This window comes from Sminthopsis crassicaudata, chromosome 2 (genome assembly GCF_048593235.1).
Source record: "Sminthopsis crassicaudata isolate SCR6 chromosome 2, ASM4859323v1, whole genome shotgun sequence".
Lineage (NCBI taxonomy): Eukaryota > Metazoa > Chordata > Mammalia > Dasyuromorphia > Dasyuridae > Sminthopsis > Sminthopsis crassicaudata.
Genome location: NC_133618.1, coordinates 532,087,567 through 532,114,611, shown reverse-complemented (window position 1 = coordinate 532,114,611; position 27,045 = coordinate 532,087,567). Strand labels below are relative to the sequence as shown.

The window sequence follows — 27,045 nt, the reverse complement described above, 5'->3', positions numbered from 1 at the left end:
ATTACAAAAAATCATCCCCAGGATAATACACCATGACCAAATAGGATTTATACCAGGAATTCAGGACTAGTTCAATAATAGGAAAACTATTAGCATAATTTACTATATCAATAATCAAACTAACCAAAATCTTATTATTATCTCAATAGATGCAGAAAAAGCATTTGATAAAATCCAATACCCATTCCTATTAAAAACACTAGAGAGTTTAGGAATAAATGGAGTTTTTTCTTAAAATGATCAGTAGCATCTACTTAAAACTATCAGCAAATATCATATGTAATGGGGATAAACTAGAAACATTCTCAATAAGAACAAGGGTGAAATAAAGTTGTCCACTATTACCATTACTATTCCATATTGTACTAGATATGTTAGCTTTGTCAATAAGTGAAGAAAAAGAGATTAAAGGAATTAGAGTAGGTAATGAGGAAATCAAATTATCACTCTTTGCAGATGATATGATGGAATACTTAGAGAATCTTAGAGAATAAACTAAAAAACTTATAGAAACAATTCACAACTTTAGCAAAGTTGCAAGATACAAAATCCATATAAATCAGAGTTTTTGTAATTTACCAACAAAGTACAATAGCAAGAGATGCAAAGAGAAATTCCATTTAAAATAACTGTCAATAATATAAAATATTTGGGAGTTTACCTGCCAAGGCAAAGTCAGGAATTATATAAACACAACTACAAAACACTTTCCACACAAATAAATTTAGATCTAATCAATTGGAAAAATATTAAGTGCTCATGGGTTGGCTGAGAGAATATAATAAAAATGATAATAGTACCTAAATTATTTAGTAATACTAAATTACTTAGTAATTATTTAATTATTATTTAGAAATTTTATTTAATTATTTAGTAATACTAAATTACTTAGTACCATACCAATCAAACTCCTAAGGAATAAGTTTACCAAGCTAGAAAAAATAATAATAAAGTTTATCTGGAAGAACAAAATGTCAAGAATTTCAAGGGAATTAAGGGAAAAAATGCAAAAGAAAGTAGCCTACCTGTGCCAGACATAAAACTATATTATAAAGCAGCTGTCATCAAAATCATTTGGTACTGACTAAGAAATAGAGTGGTTGATCAATGGGATAGGTTAGGTTCACAGAACAAAATAGTCAATGACTATAGTAACCTAGTGTTTGACAGACCCGAAGACCCCAGCTTTTGGGTTAAAAACTCATTATCTGACAAAAACTGCTAGGAAAATTGGAAACTAGCATGGCAGAAACTAGGCATTGATTCACACCTAACAATGTATACCAAAATAAAGTGGAAATGGGTTCATGATTTAGATATAAAGAATGATATTATAAGAAAATTAGAAGAAGAAAGGATAGTTTACCTCTCAGATCTATGGAGAAGGAAGGAATTTGTGGCCAAAGAAGAACTGGAGTCCATTATTATTTTTTATTTAATTTTTTTTTTATTTTTACAAAAATTTTATGCATAAGTAATTTCACAGCATTGACCATTGCAAAACCTTTTGTTTCAACTTTTCCCCTCCTTCCCTCCACCCTTCCCCCAGATGGCAGATTGACCAATACATGTTAAATATGATAAAGTATAAGTTAAATATATGTATACATGTCCAAACAGTTATTTTGCTGTACAAAAAGAATCGGACTTTGAAACCGTGTACAATTAGCCTGTGAAGAAAGTCAAAAATGTAGGCAGACAAAAATAAAGGGACTGAGAATTCTATGTAGTGGTTCATAGTCAACTCCCAGAGTTCTTTCACTGGGTGTAGCTGGTTCAGTTCATTATTGCTCTATTGGAGCTGATTTGGCTCATCTTATTGTTGGAGAGGGCCTCATCCAGCAGAATTGATCATCATATAGTATTGTTGTTGAAGTATATAATGATTGGAGTCCATTATTGAACACAAATAGATAATTTTGATTATATTTAAATTAAAAAGATTTTGTACAAACAAAACTAATGCAGACAAGATTAGGAGAGAAGCAATAAATTGAGAAAACATTTTACATTCAAAAGTTCTGATAAAGGCTTCATTTCTAAAATATATAGAGAATTAACTCACATTTATAAAAATCCAAGCTATTCTCCAATTGATAGATGGTCAAAGGATATGAACGGATAATTTTCAGATGAAGAAATTGAAACCATTCCTGGTCATAAGAAAAGGTGCTCTAAATCACTTTTGATCAGAGAAATGCAAATTAAGACAACTCTGAGGTACCACTAAGTCACTACAAGGTACCACAAAGGCACTGCTAGGTATTACTTTCAGATTGGCTAAGACGACAGCAAAAAATAATGATGAATGTTAGAGGAGGTGTGGGAAAACTGGGATACTAATATATTATTGGTGGAATTGTGAACTGATCCAACCATTCTGAAGAGCAATTTGGAACTATGCCCAAAGGGTTATCAAAATGTGCATACCTTTTGATCCAGCAGTTTCTACTGGGCTCTCAAGGAGATCTTAAAAGAGGGAAAGGGACCCACATGTGAAAATGGTTGTGGCAGCCCTTTTGTAGAAACTGGAAACTGAGCAGATGCCCATCAGTTAGAGAAAAGCTGAATAAGTTATGGTATGTGAATGTTATGGAATATTATTGTTCTGTCACAAACGATCAGCAGCATGATTTCAAAGAAGCCTGGAGAGACTTACATGCACTGATGCTAAGTGAAATGAGCAGAACCAGGAGATTATTATACATAGCAATAAGATTATTTGATGATCAATTCAGATGGACTAGGCTCTTTTCAACGATGAGATCATTTAGGCCAGTTCCAGTTGACTTGTGATGAAGAGCCATCCGCATCCAAGAGACCTGTGGAAACTATATGGATCACAACATAGCATTTTCACTTTTTTGTTGTAGTTTATTTGCATTTTCTTTTCTTTTTCTTTTTGATCTTATTTTTCTTGTGCAGCAAGATATTTATATAAATATATATGCATATATTGGATTTAACATGTTTTTACCATGTTTAATATATATATATCACATTACTTGCTATCTCAGAGAGGGGGTAAGAGGAAGGGAAGTAGAATTGGAACACAAGATTTTGCAAGGGTCAGTGTTGAAGAATTTTCCATACATATGTTTTAAAAAATAAAAACTTTAATAAAAAAAGGAAAAATTACTGTACAGAAACTTTTAAAAGAGTAATTCAATAGAAGAAGAAAAAGGGAAGGGAAACAGATACATCATGTTTGGTTTTAAGGGACCACTGGAAATAAAAATGATAAAAATAGATGATAAATAGATGATAAAATAGAAGACCTAAAGTTACTAAAGAGAAATGACTCTTTCTTTAGGAGGCCTAAGGGAAAGAACTCACTGCCTCTGAAGGAAATTAACTTTTTTCTCCCTAAAATTATAGTTTATCCATATTCAAATGTACCTGCATAGTTACAGGAGTTGGAATATCCCCATGAACTGGTTCTTCATGGTATTTTGAAGCTGATATGAATAACCTTGTCAATTGTCATAGAAAAAAACAAACAAAAAAAAATGAAAAAACGAAAAAATCCTACAGAAATCTCCATTCTTCCTACTTTGCCTTCTTTCTCCTTCATCATAAAACCATTGATGTGCCATTCACTTAAAGCCATTCTTTTGAAAATGATCTCTCAAGGCTAACAGAATTCATTTATTTCATTCAGCCATTCAGTGCCTATAAGATTGATGTTGAGATGATGAAAATGCTCAAGTTCCTAACAAACTGAATCTAGTTTTGAATGCCAAGGATAACAAGAAGGATTTTGTCTTTTTTAAAATCATGTATATTTTAGGTAAGAAGATTAAAGAGAAAATCTAAGTGGAAAGTATTCTATATGTGGACAATAGAGACGAAGTTTGATGAGTCAACTTTTTTTTTTCTTTTTTAATTATTTTTTTGCTTCTCTACCAAAGAGAACAACCTTCAGTCTAAAAAGGATAAAACATGGTTAACAAGAAATTGAAGCTAAAGTTCATACATGGTATTATTGAATCAGAGAATCAAAGAGTTTGAAGGAATCTCATAGATCACCTGATTCAATTGACATCTGACCAAGAATCCCCTCCACAAACATTTCCAAATAGTGGCCATCCAGATATGCTTGAAAACCTTCAGAAAGAAGGAACTCACTACCCCAATCGTCCTTCCATTCCAGTTAACCTAGTTTACTTTTGTACAGCTCTGAGTCAACAATGTAACATATTAAGCAACAGGTGGAATTAAGAGGCATAAAGTCATGGAGAAGTGATATGGGAGTACTACTTTACTTTTCAAATACCAACTGAAGTTCTAAATTTAGTTCCAGAGATAACATTTTAGGAAGAACAAAAAGAGAAGGAGGAAGAAAGAACAAGGAAGAAGTGAGGGAGGAAAAGCAGGACAGTTTTTGCTTCCAAGGAATTCACTTTCTGCTGGAGGAATAAACTACATTAAGGAAATTTCAATCATAATTTGAATGGAAAAGTCCTTAATATGCAACCACAAAGCAGACAGTGGTGAATTTTCTTTAATATTATTGTCATTAGCAAAACCATATTGGTTTCTAATGTTGAACTCTTTGTTAACACCAAGAACTTTGGTAGTAAGTTTTCTTTTTCAGGTTTTTAGGAGCTATGTTTGCTAAAAGGGAAGGAGCTATAGAACCTTCAGCCAAAGTTGTCAGGTTGCATCTTTACAAGGGTAACTTCTTTGGATGATGGCTGTGGGAGGGGTTAGATAAAAATGGGGCAGTGATTTGAAAGGTGCTGTTGTTTCAGCCAATTTTAGCTGTCCACTGGAAACAGCTACAACATTTGCTCAGTAGTCAATCAGTAATAATGGGAATAGTAGATCCCTTCTCAATAATCATTATCAGGGCCAAAATAGAACCAAGATCAGTCATATAGAAGGCATTTTTTCATCCAGAGCTCTTGGGCTCAGAGTCCTGGACTGTTTCTTCCAGGAATTGAGGGTGGTTATGGTATGATTCAACATATTTCCTTTTTCTCCCTCAAGATACCTACCTGCTTTAGCTAGTCTGCCTTGTCTGTAACAGATAGTAACAGAGTAATAATAACAGAGTTGTCATGGCCTTTTTCCAGAAGTATTGTTATCCTTGATAATAGTTGCCAGGCCAAGGTTGGAAAGGGAGGAATGGTGATTTAAAGGTATGGTGGAAATATGCTATTCCCTAAAACTTTTGGACTTACTTCTTAAAAAGTACAACTGCCTAAAAGTGGAATGGGTTTCCTCAAAGAGGTTCAGGTTTCTCTCCTCACTGGAGATCTTTTTTTTATTTTTTAATTAAGGATTTTTATTTACAAAACATATACATGGGTAATTTTCAACATAGACCCTTGCAAAACTTTTTGTTTCAAATTTTCCTCTCCTTCCCCCCAACCCTATATGGCAAGTAGTACATTACATGTTAAATATGTTGAAATATATGTTAAATCTAATATATGTATACATATTTATAGTTATTTTGCAGCACAAGAAAAATTGGATCAAAAAGAAAAAAAATGAGAAAGAAACTAAAATGAAAGCAAACAACAACAGAGAGAATGAAAATGCTATGCTGTGTTCCACACTCAGTTTCCACAGTCCTGTCTCTGAGTGTAGATGGCTCTCTTCATCACTGAACAATTGGAACTGGTCTGAATCATCTCATTGTTAAAGAGAGCCACGTCCATCAGAATTGGTCGTCATATAGTCTTGTTGTTATCGTGTATAATGATCTCCTGGTTCTGCTCATTTTACTTAGCATCAGTTCGTGTAATTCTCTCCAAGCCCCTCTGAAATCATCTTGTTGTTCATTTCTTACAGAACAATAATATTCATAATATTCATGTACCACAATTTGTTCAGCCATTCCCCATCTGATGGGCATCCACTCAGTTTCCAGTTTCTTGCCACTACAAAAAGGGCTGCCACAAACATTTTTGCACATACAGGTCCCTTTCTCAATGGAGATCTTTAAATAAAAAATGGATTTGTCAAGAACAAAGAAGTTGATTCTGTGGTCAGGTATCTCAAATGTGTGCCCTTTTGTGTGTGTTCTATTCCCCCTTTTCTCTCCCTCTCCATATACACACTATACATATATATATATATATATATATATATATATATATATATATACACACACACACATATCTGTGAGTATCAGTGTGAATGTGTGTGTGTGACATATGAATGTCACCCTCATCAGAGTCAGGCACTACACTAAATTCTGGGAACACAAATAGAAATGTGAAAATGGTCCTTAATTTCAAGGAGTTTACAGTCTAGCTGTGGTAAACAGCATGATTACCTAGAAGTAAGTGCAGAAACATACAAAACAGATAGAAGGTGATTTTTTGAGTGGAAGGAAAGATTCCTCTTCCATTTCCCTTGGCACTTCTGCCCTTTAAATTTCCTTACAATAATCCATGTTGTTTATTCCATGCTCAAACAGAAAAATAAGGAAACATTTATGGAAGCATGTGATGCTGCTGGTCTTTTAGAAACCCTATGGATATCTTTTTTTTCTAGTTTTATTTTCCTTGACAGCTAGCATCTAAGTCTTTTATTTTTTTATTGTTCATTTCAGAAGTCATCCATATCTCTTCTAATCAGCTGTTTGCATCTATATATGAACAATCCTTTTATCAATTGGCTGGACTCAGGTTTTGATAGAAACTGCTTTCTGTTACAGGGCTTGGAGCCCCCCAAAAATCTCAGAACATAACTTTTATGAATATATTTTTAAAAGACCTATGAGAAATAAAGTGGTTTTTCCATAGAAGAATATGTTTTGTTTGTTTTTTTCCTTAATTCTAGCTTCTGCAAATAGATACTGCCAACTTTACTACTACCTTCCTTTTAATCCTAGAAATAATTGGAGTAGGTCCAATGGCAAGTATTGATCTTTCCTATTGAATTCTCATCTCAAATATTTACCACAGACAATCACTTACTATCTACTCTACTCTATGTTCAATGTCATTAAAAATCAATAGTCCCATCTTGAAATGTCCTCATTTGAGACTAAGAAGGGTAACCAATTGCTTCTTGAAGGTAAGAAGGGAGATAATTTCTTACCCAGAAATATAGAAAGTAGTTAGATTTCAATATGAAAAATACCCAAAGGGAAAAAAAACCAACAACAATTCATTGTTAACCCAACAGAAAAGCTAGAAATATGAATATACTAAAGCCTGCTTATTCTGTTATTTCTGTTAGAAATGCTCTATAGCAGCCATAGCATAGTGATAAGAGCACAGGATGGACATGAACGACAAATATTTGTCAAGTATTTTCTACCTGTGACACACTATACAAGTTTAAATAAGGGAGTTGTGTATTGGCACTGGTGTGCCGCTCACTATCCAGGTGCCACTAGGAAAATCACTAAACCCCTGGATTTTCTTATTTGTAAAATGAAGAGGTAGTCTCTGAATTATCTTTTAAATTACTTACAATTCTAAATCATGAGTTTAATTTGGATTTCTTATTCCAATACTCTCTTACTAAAACCCTCTGCTAAAACTGGAGATAAGTAACTGAGTTCCTACATATCTAACCCAGGAAAAACATGGAATTTAGACCAGATCAAAGAATGATCATGAAATCCAGTGAGAAACCACAATAAGTGATCATGCAAAAGTTGGCAGATACTAATGAAGGAGACCTCCCAGACAGGCAAACTGGATAGATTCTTCAGACAACCAGACTTAACCAGAATAGCCTAAAAGGTTCTAGGGTCTGAGGTAGTAAGGACAGAAGATTCTACCAAGAAAGCCCCAGGGTAAAGACTTTGACTACCAATGGGGTTCTAGTAAGATGCCCCCAGGCTCTGGAGCTCCCAAGTCCCCATTACTCTGACCTGAGATGTTACAGAAGACCCTGAAGACCCAGAAAACTCTGACACTTTAGAAGAGGTCAGAGAAGCAACTATGGTAACCTGAGGCAAGATCAATATGAGATGACCACATTGAAAAGTGCTTCAGAGAATAAAGTAGGGTCTTAGAATAAACCAAATCAGGAACTAAAACTAGAGAGATAAATAAACTTTTAAAAAAGGTTTCTAAAAATTATTGTAGATCTACATATCCCCAATGGTAAATAGAGTATCCTTGCAGCATTTACAAGCAGAGATTCATAGAGAAAAAATGGATTTCCTAAAAGGGTTACATGAAAACTTAGAAAAAATGAAAGAAAAGATGAGCACCAAAATAATTCTGGAGAAAAGAATTGGGAGTAGAATAGAAGAGAAAGTGATAAGCCTTCCACTGGTCCTCAAACTTTTTAAATAGGGGGCCAGTTCACTGTCCCTCAGACTGTTGGAGGGCCGGACTATAGTAAAAACAAAACCTCATACTCTGTCTCCGCCCCTCAGCCCATTTGCCATAACCGGGCAGCTGCATAAACATCCTCAGCGGCTGTATCTGGCCCGTGGGCCATAGTTTGAGAACCCCTGAAAATAAAAGTCTCCCTAAAAACTGGAATAAACCAAACTTTCTCTAAAAAAAATTACTTGGGCAGCTAGGTGGCACCAGCCCTGAAGTTAGAAGTTAGAAGGAATTCTGAGTTCAAATCTGTTCTCAGACACTGAACACTTCCTAGTTGTATGATCTTGGGCAAGTCACTTAAACCCAATTGTCTCACCAAAAAAAAAAAAAAAAAAAAAAAAAAAAAAGATCCAAAAAAATTACTCCATGTAACAGGAAAAATATTAGAGAAAAAATCCAGGTCAAAAAATAGAAGAAAATATAACTTATCTTATGCCAAAAACAATTGACCTAGAAAACTGATCAAGGAGAGATAATTTAAGAGTTATTAGAATCCTTGAAAACCACAATTTTATAAAAGAACTGAAAAAATATATATTTCAAAAGATCATATATAAAGACTACTCAGATCTATTAGAGCCAGAGGGCAAAGATAGAAGGGATCCATGAATTTTTTTTTTCCTGAAAGTAACACTAATAGGAAAAATCCTGAGAATGTCATAGCCCAAATCCAAAATTCCCATTATAAAGAAGAAAATCCTGCAAGCATCAAGAAAGAAACACTCCAAGTACCAAGGGAAAACAGTAAAGATCACACAAGACCTTGTGGCTTCTATTACAAAAGAGAAGGGATCTAAGAAAACAAAATTCCAAAAAGTAGAAGATGGCTTACATCTTATTACAAGAATAACTTGACCTGCAAAACTAAATCCTAAGGGGTGAGAAATGGGGAAGGAGGGAATAGATTTTTAATGAAATAGAGAGACTTCAAAGTATTTCTGATGAAAAGGCATGAACTGAGTAGGAACTGTGAGATAAAAACAAGAGTTGAAAGAAATCCAAAATGGTAATTCTATTTGAGCAACTGGAAGAAACTGTATGATGATGAAATGCTAACATTCTTGTGGTTTCAAATTCTGTTCAGGAGAAGAAAAACAAGTGTCCCTTCAAAACCTTAATGTCTTCAAAGAATACTGAAGGAGTTAACATTGAAAAGTAAGGGAATAAAGGTGGGGATGGGAGAGGGGTTCTGGCTTTTGAAGACGGGAAAGAAAAGGGAGAATAAAACAAATACTACATTAGTAGAGAAATGAAATAAAAAGGCATGAAATTGCTATTTCACATAATGGAGTAGAATGAGAAAAGAAAAATACACAGAAAGAAAAAAGTAGGGATAGGAATCATCATCAGATTTCCCAGAGTCTCAATTTTCTCATTTAAACCTTAAAAATTATATTTATACTATATGCCCTACAAGCTTGTAAGGATCAAGTGAGATAATGCACATAAAGCACTTGTTGTAAAACAGAAAAGTCAGACACCAACACTTGCCCAGGGTCATTCAGTCAGGATATATAAAAATCAGGACTTGAACTCATGTCTCATTCATTTCATTTCTAATCACTACATACCTCTTGTAATTGTAAAATATTGTACAAACATCAGCTATTTGAGGGTTTCTTAAACTTTTTCCACTTGTGACCCCTTTTCACTTGAAAAAAATTTACATGTATATGTAAACCTCAAGTATATAGGTTAAGTAAAAACCATTTACTGATAATAAATCACAAAAATTTATGTTAAACCAATTATTTGGTACATATATATGCTATATATATAATTTTACCATTAATTAAAGACAAAAGTAAATTTGCATATAATTGAGATGGATGTGTTTGCTTAGTTTTATATAAACAATTAAACTTTGGTGGAATATTTGATAACTGCTGCTATTGCCAAATTTTTCCATAATCCCCCATTCAGTTATGTAACCTCATATGGGGCCATGACTCTCAGTTTATGAAGCTTTGAACTATTTCACAGCACCTGGAATAACTCCCCACTCACAGTCAGTGCTAAATAAATGTTAATGAATTCAGGTAAATTATTTAAATAAGATTTCTCTAAAGTTTGCACTTTGAATCAAGTGTTCATTTAATATTTAAATTTAGCTACTTTAATAGAGAATATCGTTCATCTAAGTTAGGAAAAAACATACTAATCTCTGACTTCATGTCAAGGATGCACTAGAGCCAGCTCTCAAATAGGCTCTTTGCTATGGAGATTATGTTTTCATTATGAGAATTTACACCTTGGAACTAGAAAATAATATAGTTTGGTTTATTGTTTCATTCATTTTCAAATTTAAGATAGTGATTTTCTAAGTTTAAGAAAGATTTAAGTGGATAGAGCACCAGCCCTGAAGTCAAGAAGACCTGAGTTCAAATCTGGTCTCAGACACTTAACATTTCCTAGCTATGTGACCCTGAGCAAGTCATTTAACCCCAAATGCCTCAGGGAAAAAAAAGAAAGATTTAACAAGGCATATAAAATTTAAAATGCATTTTATGGGAGATTTTCTTTTTTTTTTTTTCTTTTTTTTTTTGGGGGGGGATAGCTGGTTGTTAAACATTTATCAGCATACACCTCTGCCTCAAACACATAATAAGTACTTAATAAATATTGATTATTTGAAAAGCATTGGTTTTTCCCCCTCATTCTCTTTATTTCCCCTTGGAATACCATTAAAGCTATCTGCTAGCAACATAACTAACCTTGAGGACTAGTAACTAATGGGCACAAATAAATTCCCCAAATGTTCACACATAAAATATGATGTGACAACAATAGTCAAAAGAAGCAAATATTATCTAAACCATACATTTTAAAGCTCCAGTATCCATAAGACATCTATAACACATGAGAGATGAATCTTCAATGTAAAAGTGAGTAGTATTCAAAAGTTTGAAATTAAGCATTATTCATCTCTTGATTTCAAATAAATTATGTATATATAATCTATTACTCAAGACTGTTAGGTAAAGGATTAAAAAGAGATAAAATGGGAATACATGAGAAAAAGGGGGGATATTATATGTATTTCATAGTAGATATATGATATAACAAGAAAAAGAGTAAACCAAAATAAAACCTACTGACACAGCAAGAAAAATAAAAGTATATTCCACCATTATAACATGAAAATACATATGAGTAGACACGGCAAGAATTGAGAAAGCAAATGTGATGTGTTAAAAGCTTGAGGCAGCAAATAAATGAGGATAAAGAGGATCAAGGAGAAAATAGTATTAAAAATCCCACTAGGATGTCTGCTGAAATGAACGCAAGATGAGAAATAGGTCTCTATAAGTTCACCTTGAATAAGGGCTGTTTTTGTCGTGTCGACTCTGTTAAAAATGAGAACTACTTCAATAAACTTAAGTCCTTTTTGTATTACAGTCTTATCTGATTCATTCCATAAGCAGATTTCTGGATTCTGACACCCACCCAAAATGGTGCCAAATACATTCCAGATTAGGCAAAGACTTTTAAGCCACATAAGCATACACAGACAGAATTATTGTTAATTTATCTACCAATTCAACCAACATTTAATATTAATAACCGCTTGCAAGATACTTTACAGACATCTCATTGCTTACCATCATTATTGTTATCCATAATTACCATGTATATAGAACTTTTTGCAGAGTGTTCTATAAATATTATTGAATTATCTTGCCATTGTTTATTATTACTATTATTAGTATTAATACTTATAGTTATCTCAATGTTTATTATATATTATAGCACTTTCAGGATTCCAGAGTGATATATACATATATATAAAGATAGCTAGATAGATAGATGATAGATAGATACACATATGCATATACACACATATAATTTAATTCCATCCTCATAAAAAATCCCTGTGATGTTGTTATTGCTATTGTTGTTTGTTCAGTTGTTTCAGCTATATCCAACTTTTCATGACCCTATTTGGGATTTGTAAATACACTGGGTTGGTTTGCCATTTCCTTGTCCAGCTCATTTTACAGATGAGGAAACTGAGGCAGACAGGGTTAAGTAACTTGCTCAGGATCACACAGCTAGGAAGTGTTGGCAATCAGATTTGAACTCATGAAGATGAAGCATGAAGATCTAGTACTGCATCCACTGTTTCTCCTCAATGCCTTTGAGGTAGGGAAGCTATTATCCTCATTTTGCAGATGAGAAAACTGAGACTGAGAGAGATCACATGATTTTCCATCTAATAAATGCCTCTAATGGGATTTAACTTCCTCACTCCTGTTTCAACTATCTACTACACCATGGCAGATAAGAGAACGGTGTTCAAATACACAGAATTCTAATTGCCTCCATTCCTCACAGCTGCCAAGTAGTTATAATTTCTGATGATTTCTTCCATTTCCTTTTCTCTCTTCCTGACTTTTCTCACTTCCTGACTACCAAAACAATGCCTGGTACTTTATGTCTCTGCTATTGCCTCTGCAGCCTAGGAGCCTCTTTCTTCTGTGCACTCTTTGTTTTCCTTCCCTCCCTTCTTTCTTTGGTGATTCTCTCAGTCACTCAGGATCACAGGATGACAGATCTATATAACTGGAAGGAACAATAGAGGTCATAGAGTCCAACCTCTTCATTTTACAGATCAGAAAATTCAAAGGGAGATTTAATGCTTTGGCTAACATCACACACACAAACTAAGTGACAGAGATGGCATTCTTATTCAGGTCTTTTGATGCTCCAAATTCAGAGTTCTTTCCACACATCTCAGTGCCTTCCTCTTGGCTTAAATATTGATATAAGTAGATTTTTAAGCCATTAAGAATTGTACTTTGCCCTGAACTTATTTTTGAAGACACAGGATTAGTGTCTGACAATAGTTTTGCAATTTTCCTGCCTGTTCCTAGTACCTCCCTCTGTAAAATTATCTTCCACCCATACTGTATATATTTATATTGATATAAATCTATTTAGGCACCTGTTGCCTCCCCATTAGAATGAAAGCTGTCTGAAGGCAAGTATAATTTTTCCTTTTTTTCATTTTTGGATCTCCAATACTTAGATGAGTTCCTAGCACCTAGGTAATGCTAAATGAATGCTTATTGATTGGTGGATTACCAATTATATCTCACTGATTTAAACTGAATGTTTGGATGTTATTTCCAAAGATCTTTTCATGAGAAAGCTGATCGACCATGAAAGGACCAAAAAAGGGTTTTTAATCCCTTTATAACATTGTTACAGTTTTTAATGAGACTTATTCCTGGAAATTTGTTAAAAGTCGAACTTGAAGGAAAACTAGAGAGAAATTCTTTATTTATCATTCCAAGAAATATCTGAGTGCCTATTCTGATTAAGCTACATGGTGTTATATTCATAGATGTACCTTTCTGATAAGAAGAAAATGAAAGCATTAGTTGGCTTGATATGAAAGCTTTCCAAAATCTTTTGTTGTTTTTCAGTCATGTCCAACTCTCCGTAGCACACCAGACCCTTCCATCTTCTATTATGTCCTAAAGTCTGTCCAATTTCATGTTCATTGCTTCCAGGACACAATCCATCCATCTCATCCTCTGCTGTCCTCTTCTCCTTCTATCTGCAATCTTTCCCAACAACAGGATCTTTTTCAATGAATTCTATAATCTCATTAAGTGGTCAAAGTATTTAAGCTTCAGCTTCATTGTTTGTTCTTCCAATGAATGATCTAAATTAATTTCTTTAAGCATTTACTGATTTGCTCTCCTTGCTCTCCTTGATGTCCAAAGGACTCTCAAAAGTCTTCTCCAGGATCAAATTAGAAAACATCGATTCTGTGGCACTCAGCTTTCCTTACAATCCAATTCTCACGACCATACATAGCTACTGTGGTTATAGTTTGTCAGTAGGTTGACATCTCTGCTTTTTAGTAGGTTTCCAGATTTTCCACAACACAGATTCTTGATAGGGTAAGGGAAAGTTACTCATCCTTCACACTTTACTTACACATTTAATTCAGAGACATGCCCATGATAGTAACAATGATGATGATTGTAGAAGCTAGTATTTGTAGAATGCCTTAAGGTTTACAGAGCACTTTAGGCATGTTAATTCATGTGATTTGATCCTTACAACTATTCTGGGAAGTAGAAACTAGGTAATATGATTATCCCCATTTTACAGATGAAGAAACAGAGGCAGAAATATATTTTCCAGGGTCACACAGCAAAGTTTCTAATACAGAATTCAACTCAGGTATTCCTACACTATGCCACCTGCCTGCCTCCACTTTAGATGGATGTTTCCATACTTGTGGAACATAAATAATTCATAATATTATGACAACTGAAAGTATATTAATAATAATAATTTTAGTCTTTTATAAAGCACAATACCACCCACTCACTCTGAGACCCTGAACAAATCCCTTCCCCCTTGCCACAGCTCAGTTTCTTCAACTTTAAAGTGAAAGAGGTAGAACTATTAGGGACACTAGCATGCTAACATTGTTCTATGTGTGACTTTGTGACTTAGAAAAACCTAGAAAAAGGTTACCTACACATTTTTATTCAATAATTACTTTTATAGAAAATAAGTCATGGGATTTCCTGGAAGGTCATAAAGCTATCTCTGTATTCTTTCTATTACATTTCTATAAGAAATAATAGAATGATCAATTTTTTTAAGTTAGTATCACAGACTTCCTCAAAGCTTCAGAGAAACTCTTGGAATCGGTACCTATTCATCCCTATGGACTATAACTATCTCCAAATGTATCTCTATGTGGTTTTAGATCCAGATGACCCATTGCACCAGACAGCTTCAAAGTCCCTTAAAGCTCTCAGTTTATAATGATTCATCACTTTACATGGTAATTGGTCACATTGAGCTGAGACCTTAAAGGTCATCTAATTCTACACCCTCATTTTACTGCTAAGGAAACCAAGACCCAGAGAAGTGAAGTGATTTTTTCAAAGGCACATTATTAATTAGTGGGAAAACTAGGATATTAATGAGGGTCCCTTGACCCTAAATTGCACTCTAAATTCTTTTCACTGTATATTAAAAATTCCCTTGAATCATAAAGAAATAGCTAACTTAGATTCTGCATATTCTAGTCCACCAAGGTAGCAAAGACTGTGGTATATTGGGGGAAATTTTCCATCAAAAAACTTACCATTTTAAAAGTTTTAATGCCTAAAGACTTGGACTTCAGAAAACTATACAATTCACTTATGGAAAGAATCTATTTTCCAGTAATGAAATGCCTTCATTCACTTACCAGAGGAGGTATTTTTATTTCACCTATTTTTGATGACCTGTTATAATCCTCCTTGTTTCCTACCTAAGAGAAATGATATTGATATAAATATATTGATATATAATGATATATATATAGATATGTAAACATAGATAGAGACTTATAAATATATATAGCTATAAATATAGACGTGTATATGAAGATATAGAGATGGAGATACATGTAAATATAAGTATAGATATAAATATAGACTATATATGTATAAATATATATAGATTTTGAGATATAGTTAGCTATGGATGTAAATATAGAAATATGTTTAGATATGTAAATATATGTATGGCTATAAATATGGATATGTCAATATTTATGTAGATATAGATATATAAATATAGAGAGATAAATATGGAGATATATATAGATATAGATATTTACAGATACAGATACATGTATACATGGAGATATATGAAAATATATGTATATATATGTATATAATACATATATATTGTATTTGTGTGTATGTGTGTGTACTATACATATATATGTATATATGAATAAATAAAACAGAGATCAAATGATATAATATATTTAAGAAACTGAGCAAAGATTTGAAATCAGGTCCTCTGATTATTAATCCAGGACCCTTGACATTGTCTTTCACAATAACAAAGCACTATGCAAAAGGGGAAAAATTAACTTTTTTTAAAAAAATTGTATCTAAACATTATACATGGCAACAATAAGATTATACAATGATCAAATCTGGTGGACGTGGCTCTCTTCAATAATGAGATGATTCAATTCAGTTCTAACTATTCAGTGATGAAATGAGCCATCTACACCCAGAGAGAGGCCTTGGGAACTGAATATGTTCACAACAAGGCATTTTCATTCTTTTTGTTGTTGTTTGCTTGCATTTTGCATTTTATTTTGCTTCACTCTTTTTCTACTGGTTTGATTTGTTTTTTCTTATGTGGCACAACAATTGTATAAATATTTATGCTTATATTGAATTTAACATATATTTCTACCATGTTCAATATACATTGGACTACTTGCCATGTAGGGGAGGGCGTAGGAGAAGGGGAAGAAATTTGGAACACAAGATTTTGCAAAGGTTAATGTTGAAGAATTGTCCACACATGTGTTTTGAAAAATAAAAAGCTTTAATTAAAAAAATTATATTTAAAGAGAGAGTTTAATGAGTACTTAATTCTCCTATCACTTAATTTCTGAGAAGTCAAAGCAGCACGATGAGGCTGATCAGAAGCATTTGAGAAAATCTTCAATTTGATAAATTAATGAAGCATAATTTTTGTGACTGGCCCAAGGTCACTTGGGAACTTGGGCACAGAGCTGGAATAGACATTAAGTCTCCTAATTCATAGGCAAGAAGGCTCCTTTTCCTCAGGAGACTGTGCTGACTCTGATAGGGTGTTTATTTCTTTCTGAAAGGAAAAATCACGACAAGGCACCAATAATTGCTCTTTGTATTGAGTTGTGATTTTTCTCAGCAAGAAGTGCTGGCATTAAAACAATCCTGACTATGCCAGCCCCAGGAAACAGGCAGCCTCTGCATTAAAGCAAAGAAGGTTCTATTTGTACCCACATTCTTTTCTCCCTCCACGCCCCAGCAATTTGGATGAAAATGCCATCACTTGCTCTGTATTCATCAGGGAAATAAAGTGACCCATCAAAGAAATGCTGCCGAGATGGCTATTTTGCCCTGGCCCAGCCTCTTCAAAGCATAGAAAATAAATTACAGCCCACAGACCATTAGTGCATCATAGACATGCTGCCAATATCTGCCTGGAACAGAGCTAAAACGATACCGAAGAGAAATGTAGGACAGCTTCACTACCATCCTCAATCTGTGTTTCCTTAAAAGCAAAGTTTTCCAGGGTTTGTTATGGCATTTTTCATATTCTCCCCCAATAATTGACACTCTTTAATAAAAGAGGTATTTATTTTAATAAGCAATGTCATAAAACTCATCTTATTCTTTAAAAAAAAGCCAAGACATCCAAATGTAAATGAGTCAGTGCTGTACCCGTCATGTGTGACTTATAGGCCTATTAGCTTGAATGCTGGTAAGCCAGCAAGATCTATTAAGTTGAGAATATATCAAAATCCCCAACAATGCAAAATCCCAAAATAACACTTTTTAACCAAACTCTATGCTATTTCTCTACTTGTCACATTTTGATAGAGAATTTGAAAGTATCACTTAATGCGTATTGCAAACGGACAATGGGCTTAGGCATTACATATATTTTATTTTTAAACTCTATTCCTATATTTTTTCAGCACTGACATGACCTTTAGTCTTTCCTTGTTCAAGAGATCATTCTAAGTCCCCTCTGTTTCTTTCTTTCAGCTTGATCAAAATCAGAGGTGCCAATCTGAGCTTATTATGCTTTTCAGCTTATTTCTTTCTGAATTCTCATACTGGTCTTTCTATTGCCCCATTCTTTAAGGTGTTTACACAATTTTTTCTATTTTATTCTATGTGTGCTGTCACCCACCACAAAACACATGTTCCTTATTTCTTTGATGACATATTGTCTTTATTTTGAATCAATCAACAACCATGTATTAAGCATTTGGTACACTCCAGACACTGTACTAAGCCATGGGTAAATAAAGAAAAAGGAAAAGGAAAAAGAAAAAATTCCTTGAACACTGTTATTTAAACACACAATTTTTTTAAAACCCTAGTACAATAATGTTTATCAGCAAAAAAAGGAAAAATAAGGAATATATTAAATTTATCCTTCTTTATTGCAGGTATAAGCACTACTATATAATAACAACAACAACAGCAAAAATTATCATACAATTTAAGATTTACCAAAGAACAAATTCTATCCTCGAAACATAGGATAAAACTTAAGCCTATGATTTCATTGGTACAAAGAATTGTCAGAAGAGAAAATTCCCTCTATTAATGCAGAATAAATGGTGCCCTTTCTGCAACTTACAGATTTAGAAGGTTGCCTAAAATTCAAATAGAACAGGATGCTTCCATAACATCCCTGCTATGTTCCATAAATGTTTTTTATTTGTTTTGCTAAATATTTCGCATTTACATTTTAATTTGGCTCCAGTAACATGAGGGGTATTATAGGAACTCAGGTTCAACATCTCCACAGGATTGGAAGACCAAGTAACCCACAACTAATATATATCTAAGATATGGCTTACACCTATTTCTTCCTGTCTTTGAGGCTGGCTGCCCTTCAAGTAAAATTCCACTAGATGATGGAAAAATCTGATAAAGACAAGCTTCTATAAATCAAAGCTTTTTAAGCTGTGGGTCACAATCCCATAGGAGCTCATATAACTAAATGTAGGTGTCATGAAAAAATTTGGCAACAGTAAAAGGTATCGAATATTCTACCAAGATTTAATTCTTTATTTAAAAACAAACAAGCACATCTCTCATTAATATGCAAATTTGCTTCTCTCTTTAACAAATAGTAAAATTATATGTGTATCAAAGAATTATTTTAAAATTAATTTCTTTATGATTTATTATCAATAAATGTTTGATTTGTATACCTATGTTATATACTTGTATATCCAAGATTGTATAAAAATTTCTCAGGTGAAAAAAGGGTCACAAGTAGAAAAAGTTTAAGAAGCTCTGCTGTAAATCAAGCCTTCTATAAAACATAACACACTAATAATGAGTACTTAGATTGTTATGCTGAGAGGTACCATGATGTAGCAAACAGAAAGCTGACTTTATTATCAAAAAAAAAAAAAACTTGGGTTTAAGTCTTTCTCTAAAATATTTTGACTCTGGGTAAATAAAATAAGTTTACTGAACAGGTGCCAGCCTCCATTGGTAAGAGGAATTTTCTCAACTTTGTGTTCCCTGTACCAAAGAAATAAGTCCATATCCCCAAAATTAATTTTAAAACTGATCACTCATACATGATAACTCTCTTAAACAAGATAATTAACTAATGAGAACACCACCATTCATGATCCATACAAAGTTTAGTATAAGTTGACTTTGAAAGATGGGTTTCTACCATATTAGAAAACATTCCTAATTTTGAAAAATATGTTTAAGAACAATCAATGCTGGGGTAACTATTTGGAACAGGGGATAGAGTCCCAGCCTCCAAAGTTAGTAGAACCTGAGTTCAAATTAATACTTCTTAGCTATGTGATATTAAGTAAGTCACTTAACCCCAATTGTGTCATCAAAGGAAAAAAAGAACAATGAAAATCTTCCATAGGTAATAATGAGAGTGCTAGATTTGGAGACAAAGAAGGCAGAATCAATTCCTGGCTCTCATATACCATCTGTGTGATTATGTTGAGCAAATGACATGATGTCTCTGAACTAAGTTTCTTCATTGGCAAAAGGAGGGAGTTGGACTAGATTATTTCTAAATTTTAACTTCTAAATCTCTATTCTCAATGGACCTTGCATCTAACTAGAGATCACCTGTTTAGTAATCTTAACAATCTATAATGCAGTTAGCAAAAATGATATCTAAACAAACAATAAAAGATGTCGCAAAGTCTAAGACTTTATGGATCCTCCCTATCCCCACAGGGTTTTACTCATAATCTTTTTAATCAATCAATTAACCAAGAACCTGCTTATTACCTATTAACAACAGTAGCCCATGTGCTAAGTTCTAGAGACATAAGTACAAAAGAATAAAATAATCTCTACTACTGGAGAATTTATAATCTAATCAGCTCTTCCTTCACAAGAAATTATTGAATTTGTTTATGTGAAACAAGATCATTTAAATGACTTACACTATAGTGTTCAAAGCATTTTCATATATTTCATTTCACTCCTTACAAGAATTCCGTATTATTTTTGTTTTGCAAATGAAGCCCAGAAGATTTAAGTGACAAGTTCACAGTAATACAACTATTAAATCAGTATCCAAACCAGAACTGAGATGTTCTGATTTGAAGATCAGTGTTATTTACCCTATAGGAGAAAGGGACATATCTTCTAGAGGTAGGACAATGACACCAGCAAAGAATGACAGCTTATAACCTGATAGTATTGGAAAAAATAGGAAAACTTTAAAGGATAGATGAAAAAAATCAGAAAACACATCCATACAGGAGTCATACCTCAATAAACTCTGAAGGTGATTATATAATAACAAAACGATATTGATCCTAAGTCATTAAGAAAAGATAAATCATGTTCAATAAATTCTGATTAAGAAGGCAAAATGATATATAACATACTTAAAAGGTACATCAAAAATGATTAAAGTAAGAATTAAATATAGGGAAGAAAGTTTCAACCACCTGGAAAATTCCTTTATGTGGAATCCTTCATTTCCTCAGTGATTCCAGGGAAATGAAGTGTTAAACAACTTTTTGTTTTTTATCAGACCTGTGATTAAAGAATTAAGGATGAGATACTACCTTTACTAATGCAGAAAATCACCTTCTCTGCAACTTCAAGAGTTGCCTAAAATTCTGAGCAGTTAATAGACTTGCCTAAAGGGAAGTACCATTATCATAAGACCTGATAATGACAGTAGCTAATCTAACTATCACTTACCATGTACCAGCCAATGTGCTAAGTGCTTTACAATTATGTCCTGTGCGCCTCAAAGCAACCCTGGAAGCTATCCCATTTTACAAATGAGGAAATTGAGGCACACTGGGGTTAAGTGATGTGCCCAATGATACACACAGCTAAGAAGTGTCTGAGACTGAATTTGAACTAAGCTTTCTATCTATCCTGCACCTTACTGCTCTTCATCATCAACAAGCATTTATTAAGCACCTGCTACTTGCCAAGTACTGTTAAGGGCTGAGAATATAAGGAAAAGGCAATATGACATATAAAGTGTAAGTAAGAGGTAATCTCACTAGGATGGGGACGGGAAGTGTGAAGGGGTGACAGGTTAAGTGCCTCCTGAAGAAAATGGAAGTTGAGCTGTTTCTTAAAACAAGCCAGGAGGCAGAGGTAACAAGAGAGAACATTCTGGGCATGGGAGACAGCTCGTGGAAAAAAAAAAAACTGGGAGGTAAGTAGCAGCCAAAGAAGCCAACATATCCTAAGGGAAAGTTAAATCGTTAAGAAAACTGGAAAGGTAGGAAAGGGCCAAGTATGAAGGTCTTGGAGAGAAAAGTGCTCTGGTGGGTAAGAGGGAGCTAGTGGGGTTCACTGAAGGAGAGAGGGATGTCAGACTTGTGTTTTAGGAAGATCACTTTGACAGCTGAGTGAAGGATAGAATAGAAGCAAAGATATCAGCCAGCAGGCCAAAAGATGACGAGGGGCTATAGTGTGAGTGAAAAGAAGGGGATGTGTATGAGCCATGTTGTAGAGGTTAAAAAAAAATCTGGCAACAGAGTGAATATGAGGGGTAAGTGAAAATGAGGAATCAAGGACACTATCAAAGTTATGGGCCTGATTGGCTAAGAAAATGGCAGAAATGGGGAAGAAGATGACAATTTTGTCTTAGAAATATAAGTTGAATGGGGAAAGACTAGAACACATTCACTTTAAGATGAATAATAGGCAGTTAATGATGAGATACTGAAGTTCAAAAAAAAGGTTAGGACTGGATAAGTGAGTCTAAGTATCATTCATATTAAAGTGATCATTAAATCCACAGAAACAGGACTTGAAATCAGGTCTTCCTGACTCTAAGAACAGCTCTCTTATCCATTTCAAACAAATTAAAGTTTTGTTAATATAATATGTCCAAATAAGCAAAAGTAAGATGAATGTTCTGCTTGCTTTCAAACAACTTAATAATCACTAGTATGACAATCTATCCTTGAAAAAATCATAATAAATATAAACTCATTGAGGACAGGGAGTAATCCATTTATGTCTCTTTTGTTATCCCTTCACAGTCATAACATCATAGCCATCTAGCATCCCCATAATAATCACTTTTAAAATGGCTGTTTAATTGAACTGACGACACTATCAGATCAAAATGTAGCAATTCAATATGACTATTAAGATATTTCAAACTAACTGTCAGGTATCAGATCAATATCATCATTGATTTCAGTTGCATCCAACTCTTAATAATGCCATTGGGGGTTTTCTTGGCAAAGATGCTGAAGTAGTTTACCATTTCCTTCTTCAGTTTATTTTACAGATGAGGAACTGAAGCAAAAAAGGTTAAGTGACTTGCCTAAGGTCCCACATTTAGTAAAAGTCTAACACTGGATTTGAAATCAGGAAAATTCATTTTCCTGACTCCAGGTTCAACCCTTTATCCACTGTATCACTAAGCTGTCTGAACAGGAGATAGGTTTCTTTCATAGATATGCCCAACAACAATAAATGAAAACCATATTTTTAAAGTTTCAAAAGTTTAGAAACCACATGTCTCCACTATATCAGGTTTAGCCTCTCCCATAAAAAAATAAGCATTTTACAGAACTTTCTAGAAGTGTTGAAGCCTAAGTTATACATTAGCCCTCCTTCCATACTCATGGTTGATTGCTGGTGAAGGCACCTTTATTGTTGCTTTAATTGCCCGGCTGGGGTCCCTGCCTACCAGCAAGGATCTGACAGAACTCTTGAGCCTGTATCTACAATAGCCCCTGATCACAGGAAAGATCTGTTTGCTTAAATGACAGGTTTGTCAAACCTTCATCTGAGGAGGTCCCCTCATGTACTGATGGCATGACCCTTATTGACTTTTATTCTTTGAATCAGAGCAGCCCTGCTGTCAGGCCCAGTGCAGGAAGTTAAAGATCATAATTCTGATTAATTTAGCTGCAGATCTATGACCCTCAAAAGTTACAGCAGGAGACATTTCAAATGGTAAGCTATGTCATAAATAACCCTCTCACTACAACACCCCATGTTATCCATTATAATCATGTCCTTGATGTTTTTACTTGCAGGAGGAAAAGGAGATTAGACATCTGATTCATACTTGGATTTTTGAATAGCCCAAGTATAAAACAAGTGTAGGCAGCAATTCCAGGCTCTTCATTTACAAAGAGGACTCAGGATCCTTTACAGACAAAAAACCAAAACAACCAGGGATAGGATAAAATTGGAAATGATGCTCATTCCTGTTTTGGGTTTCACACCTTCTTTCCATTCTGTTATTTTAGGGGAAAAAAAGTCAATCAAACAAAACATAATTTGGTTTTAGCTTTTCTTCAATACCAAAAACCCTACTGATATCACCGGTTCTCTTCAAGAAGGAAGGACGAACAACAACTTCTCTGATTCTGTGCACAAAATGAATACATAAGGTGAATTCAACCACAATGACATTTTACCAGCATGATTCAGCATCAACCTCAATTCAGTTTAATAAATATATAGTACATGAAAAGCACTGTTTCTACACTAGTTCTTAAATTCAGAACAAAATAAATTTTAAAGAATCTACATTCACTGTCCTTTAGGATCTTGAATTCTTATAGGGAACAAAAAACATGTACAGAAATAGGTATCATTCATCAGTCACAGAGGCAATAGGGAACTGATTACTGGGCAACTGACATAAGTCAGATTTGTAGCTTAGGAAGGTTATTTTGTCAGCTATGTGGAAAATAGATTCAAAGAAGGATAGACTCAAGTCAGGAAGATCACATTAGTATGCTACTGCAATAGTCTTGGTGAGATGCAAGGAAGGCTTGAGCCAGAGAGCTGTCCATGTGAGTAGAGAGCAGTCAATAAGAGGGTTATTATGGTACCCTAGCTGTGTGACCGCCCTGCTCTGTAAACACCAATGGTTCTCTATTACATCTAGAATCAGATGCAAACTTCTCTCTTTAGTACTTAAAGTATTTCCTAACCAACCTACATTTCCAGCCTTACCCTTTCAATCATTGGTCTTGGTCCTCTCCTGGCTTCACTCCAGATTAATTCTAACAATTTTCTCTCTTTATCTTTTTCAGATTTCTTTTATATGCTGCCTACCCTCCCCCCAATTAGGTCAAGGAGCAGAGATGATCAAAGTAATGGGAATGGAAAGGCTAGCACCAGAGCGGGAGGAGCAATATCTTACCTTGGAACTAACTCTAGCCTTAACTCAGATTCAAAAATAATCTTCACTAGCTGTGAACTGATTCAACCATTGTGGGGAGTAATTCCCCAAAGAATTATAAAATTTGCATACCCTTTGACCCCAAAAAAGATCAAAGGAAAAGAATTAGAAACTGAGGGGAGGTCCAGCAGTGGAGAACAGTTGAGCAAGCTGAGGTATATAGTTATGATGAAATGCTAATGCAAAGTGAGCAGAACCAGAACATTGTACACAATAACAGAAATATTGTATGATGATCAACTATGAATGACAACTACTTTGATCAATAAAATGATCCATAACAATTTGGAAGGATTTAAGATGAAAAATACTATCTCTAGAGCAAGAAATGATGGAATTGGAATGTAGATTTTCACTTTCTTTTTTTTTTCTTGTTTTTGTTTTTTTGCAACATAGATAATATGGAAATATATTTTGCATAATGTTACATGTATAATTGATATCATATTTCTTGCCTTCTCCAAGGGATGGGAAAGGATTTGGAGAAAGAGGATTCAGGTCTCAAAAAATGTAAATTAATGTCAAAAATTAATAATAAATAATTTTAAAAGAATCTCCACTGATCAATTATTTGCTTATTATTTTTTTAATTTTCAAATGTCAAAGATGCTTATTACAATGTCCAGAATGCACTAGAAATAGTACCTTACACATTTCAGTCATAGACCTGAAAATCTTGCTAACTCTAATACAGCATCCCCTTTGAGGCAAATAGTCCCTTTATGAGAATGAGAAAAATGACATGGGATTAAAAAATTCCCTGAGGACACATACCAAGTAGGCAAGAAGTGGTCCAAAACATCTGAAAAGCTCTGTGGGATTTATTCTTTGGCTTCTAAATCAGTTTTAGAACATAGACACCCAATAATTTCTAACACAAAGCTAATGTACCAGCACCAAAAAAATAAGTTTCCTTTGCTCCCAGTGTGCTTACCTGTTATACAGAAGAATATCTGGTTTCCAAATCTGGCCATCTGGAAAACGAACATTCTTCACACCCGGATATTCAGACACATTCCATTGTAAATAGTAATCTGTCCAATACTAACACACACAGAACGTGAAATTAGTAACACTTTTGCTCACTTGTATCCACACTCCCAATCAATGGTACTACTTATATTCTATTACAAATATTTTTATTTAGCTGTTATCAATAAAATATTGAGAAAGCAGACCCTCAAGTAACTATTTGCTAATTTTTTTGTACCACACAAATGGATTTCTTCCATGTCATATAGAGAACTCCTGATGAGGAGACCTCCTTGACCAAAGATTACCACCTGATCTGCAACTTAAAGTCTTAAAGAGTTTCTCAGGGGTATCCCTCAGGGTAACTCCTGGGCAGCACAGCCAGGATGCATTTATGAGCTCCTGGAGATCAGGAACTGACTTTTGCCTCTTTTTGTGTGCCCAGTGCTTAGCACAGTGCCTGGCACATTGTGGCTGTTGAGCCATTTCTGTCACGTCCAATTCTCCATGGCCTCCTCTGGGGTTCTCTTGGCGAATATACTGGAATGGTTTGCCATTTCCTGCTCCAGTTCATTTTAAAGATGAGGAAACTGAGGCAAAAAGGGTCACACAGTTGGGAAGTGTCTGAGGCTGGACTCCTGTCTCCAGGCCCAGTGCTCTTTTCACTGCATCACATACTGCTGCCTTTGTAACTATGCCTAGTACCTACTAGGTACTTAATAAATGTTTTTTGATTGATCAATTAATGTCTCAAAGGCGGAACTTGAGCCCAGATTTTCTAGACTCTGAGTTCAGCTTTCTATCCATTATATCTATAATACAGATCAAATTGTGAGCCTCTGAGGAAGGTTTACTAAGCTGTCAGTCTTTCCATTTAAGTCTCCCAATCCATAAACAACCTTAACATGCATTCTTGTGGTTTCTTTACTCTTAATGGTCCCTACAAACTTCAGGGGACATTTGAATAGCAGCTATTCCTATGTCCACTCCATATTTAATCTTCAAATGATTGTACATAAAGTGTTTGTGCTTGGGGTGAGAGTCAAGGAGAAAGGAGGAAGGAGAGTCTTATATCTAAACTTGAGAGGAGGCATTCCTGTTTGAAGGGAAATTAACTCATTTCTTTTTAGACTTTTATGTGACTATTTCTTTATTTAAAGGTTATTAGATTGTAACAAAGGAATAAAATATGTCAACTGAAATATAGGGAAGTCTTCTGAAAAGGAGAAGTGTACTTCATAAATATTAAATGACTAAAATTATTGTTCATTGCTGTTAGTCTAAATTCCAAGTCATAAAATGTCAGTCCAAGACTTTCTGTACTACTTTTCATGTATATCACTGTCATATTTGGTGTTCAACACAATCCTGTATAATAGTCAAGCTAGACAGACAAGGATCCCCTTTTTGCAAATAAAATAAATGAGACTTAGAAAGGTTAAGTGACTAACCTAATTCACCAGATAACAAGTTTAGCACCAAGTCTGGAACATGTTTCCCGACTCCTAGTAAGGTCCTTTTCCCC

General features: G+C 34.2%; 1 protein-coding gene across 1 annotated transcript in view; it reads right to left on the bottom strand.

The window, feature by feature from the left end:
* The window catches only part of CHRNA7 (cholinergic receptor nicotinic alpha 7 subunit), a 180,348-nt gene that overhangs the window by 51,358 nt on the left and 101,945 nt on the right, over nt 1-27,045 (bottom strand). The window contains exon 4 of the mRNA XM_074294656.1: nt 25,483-25,592. Coding sequence (XP_074150757.1) covers nt 25,483-25,592 — 110 coding nt within the window. The remainder of the gene's footprint in view (nt 1-25,482; nt 25,593-27,045) is intronic.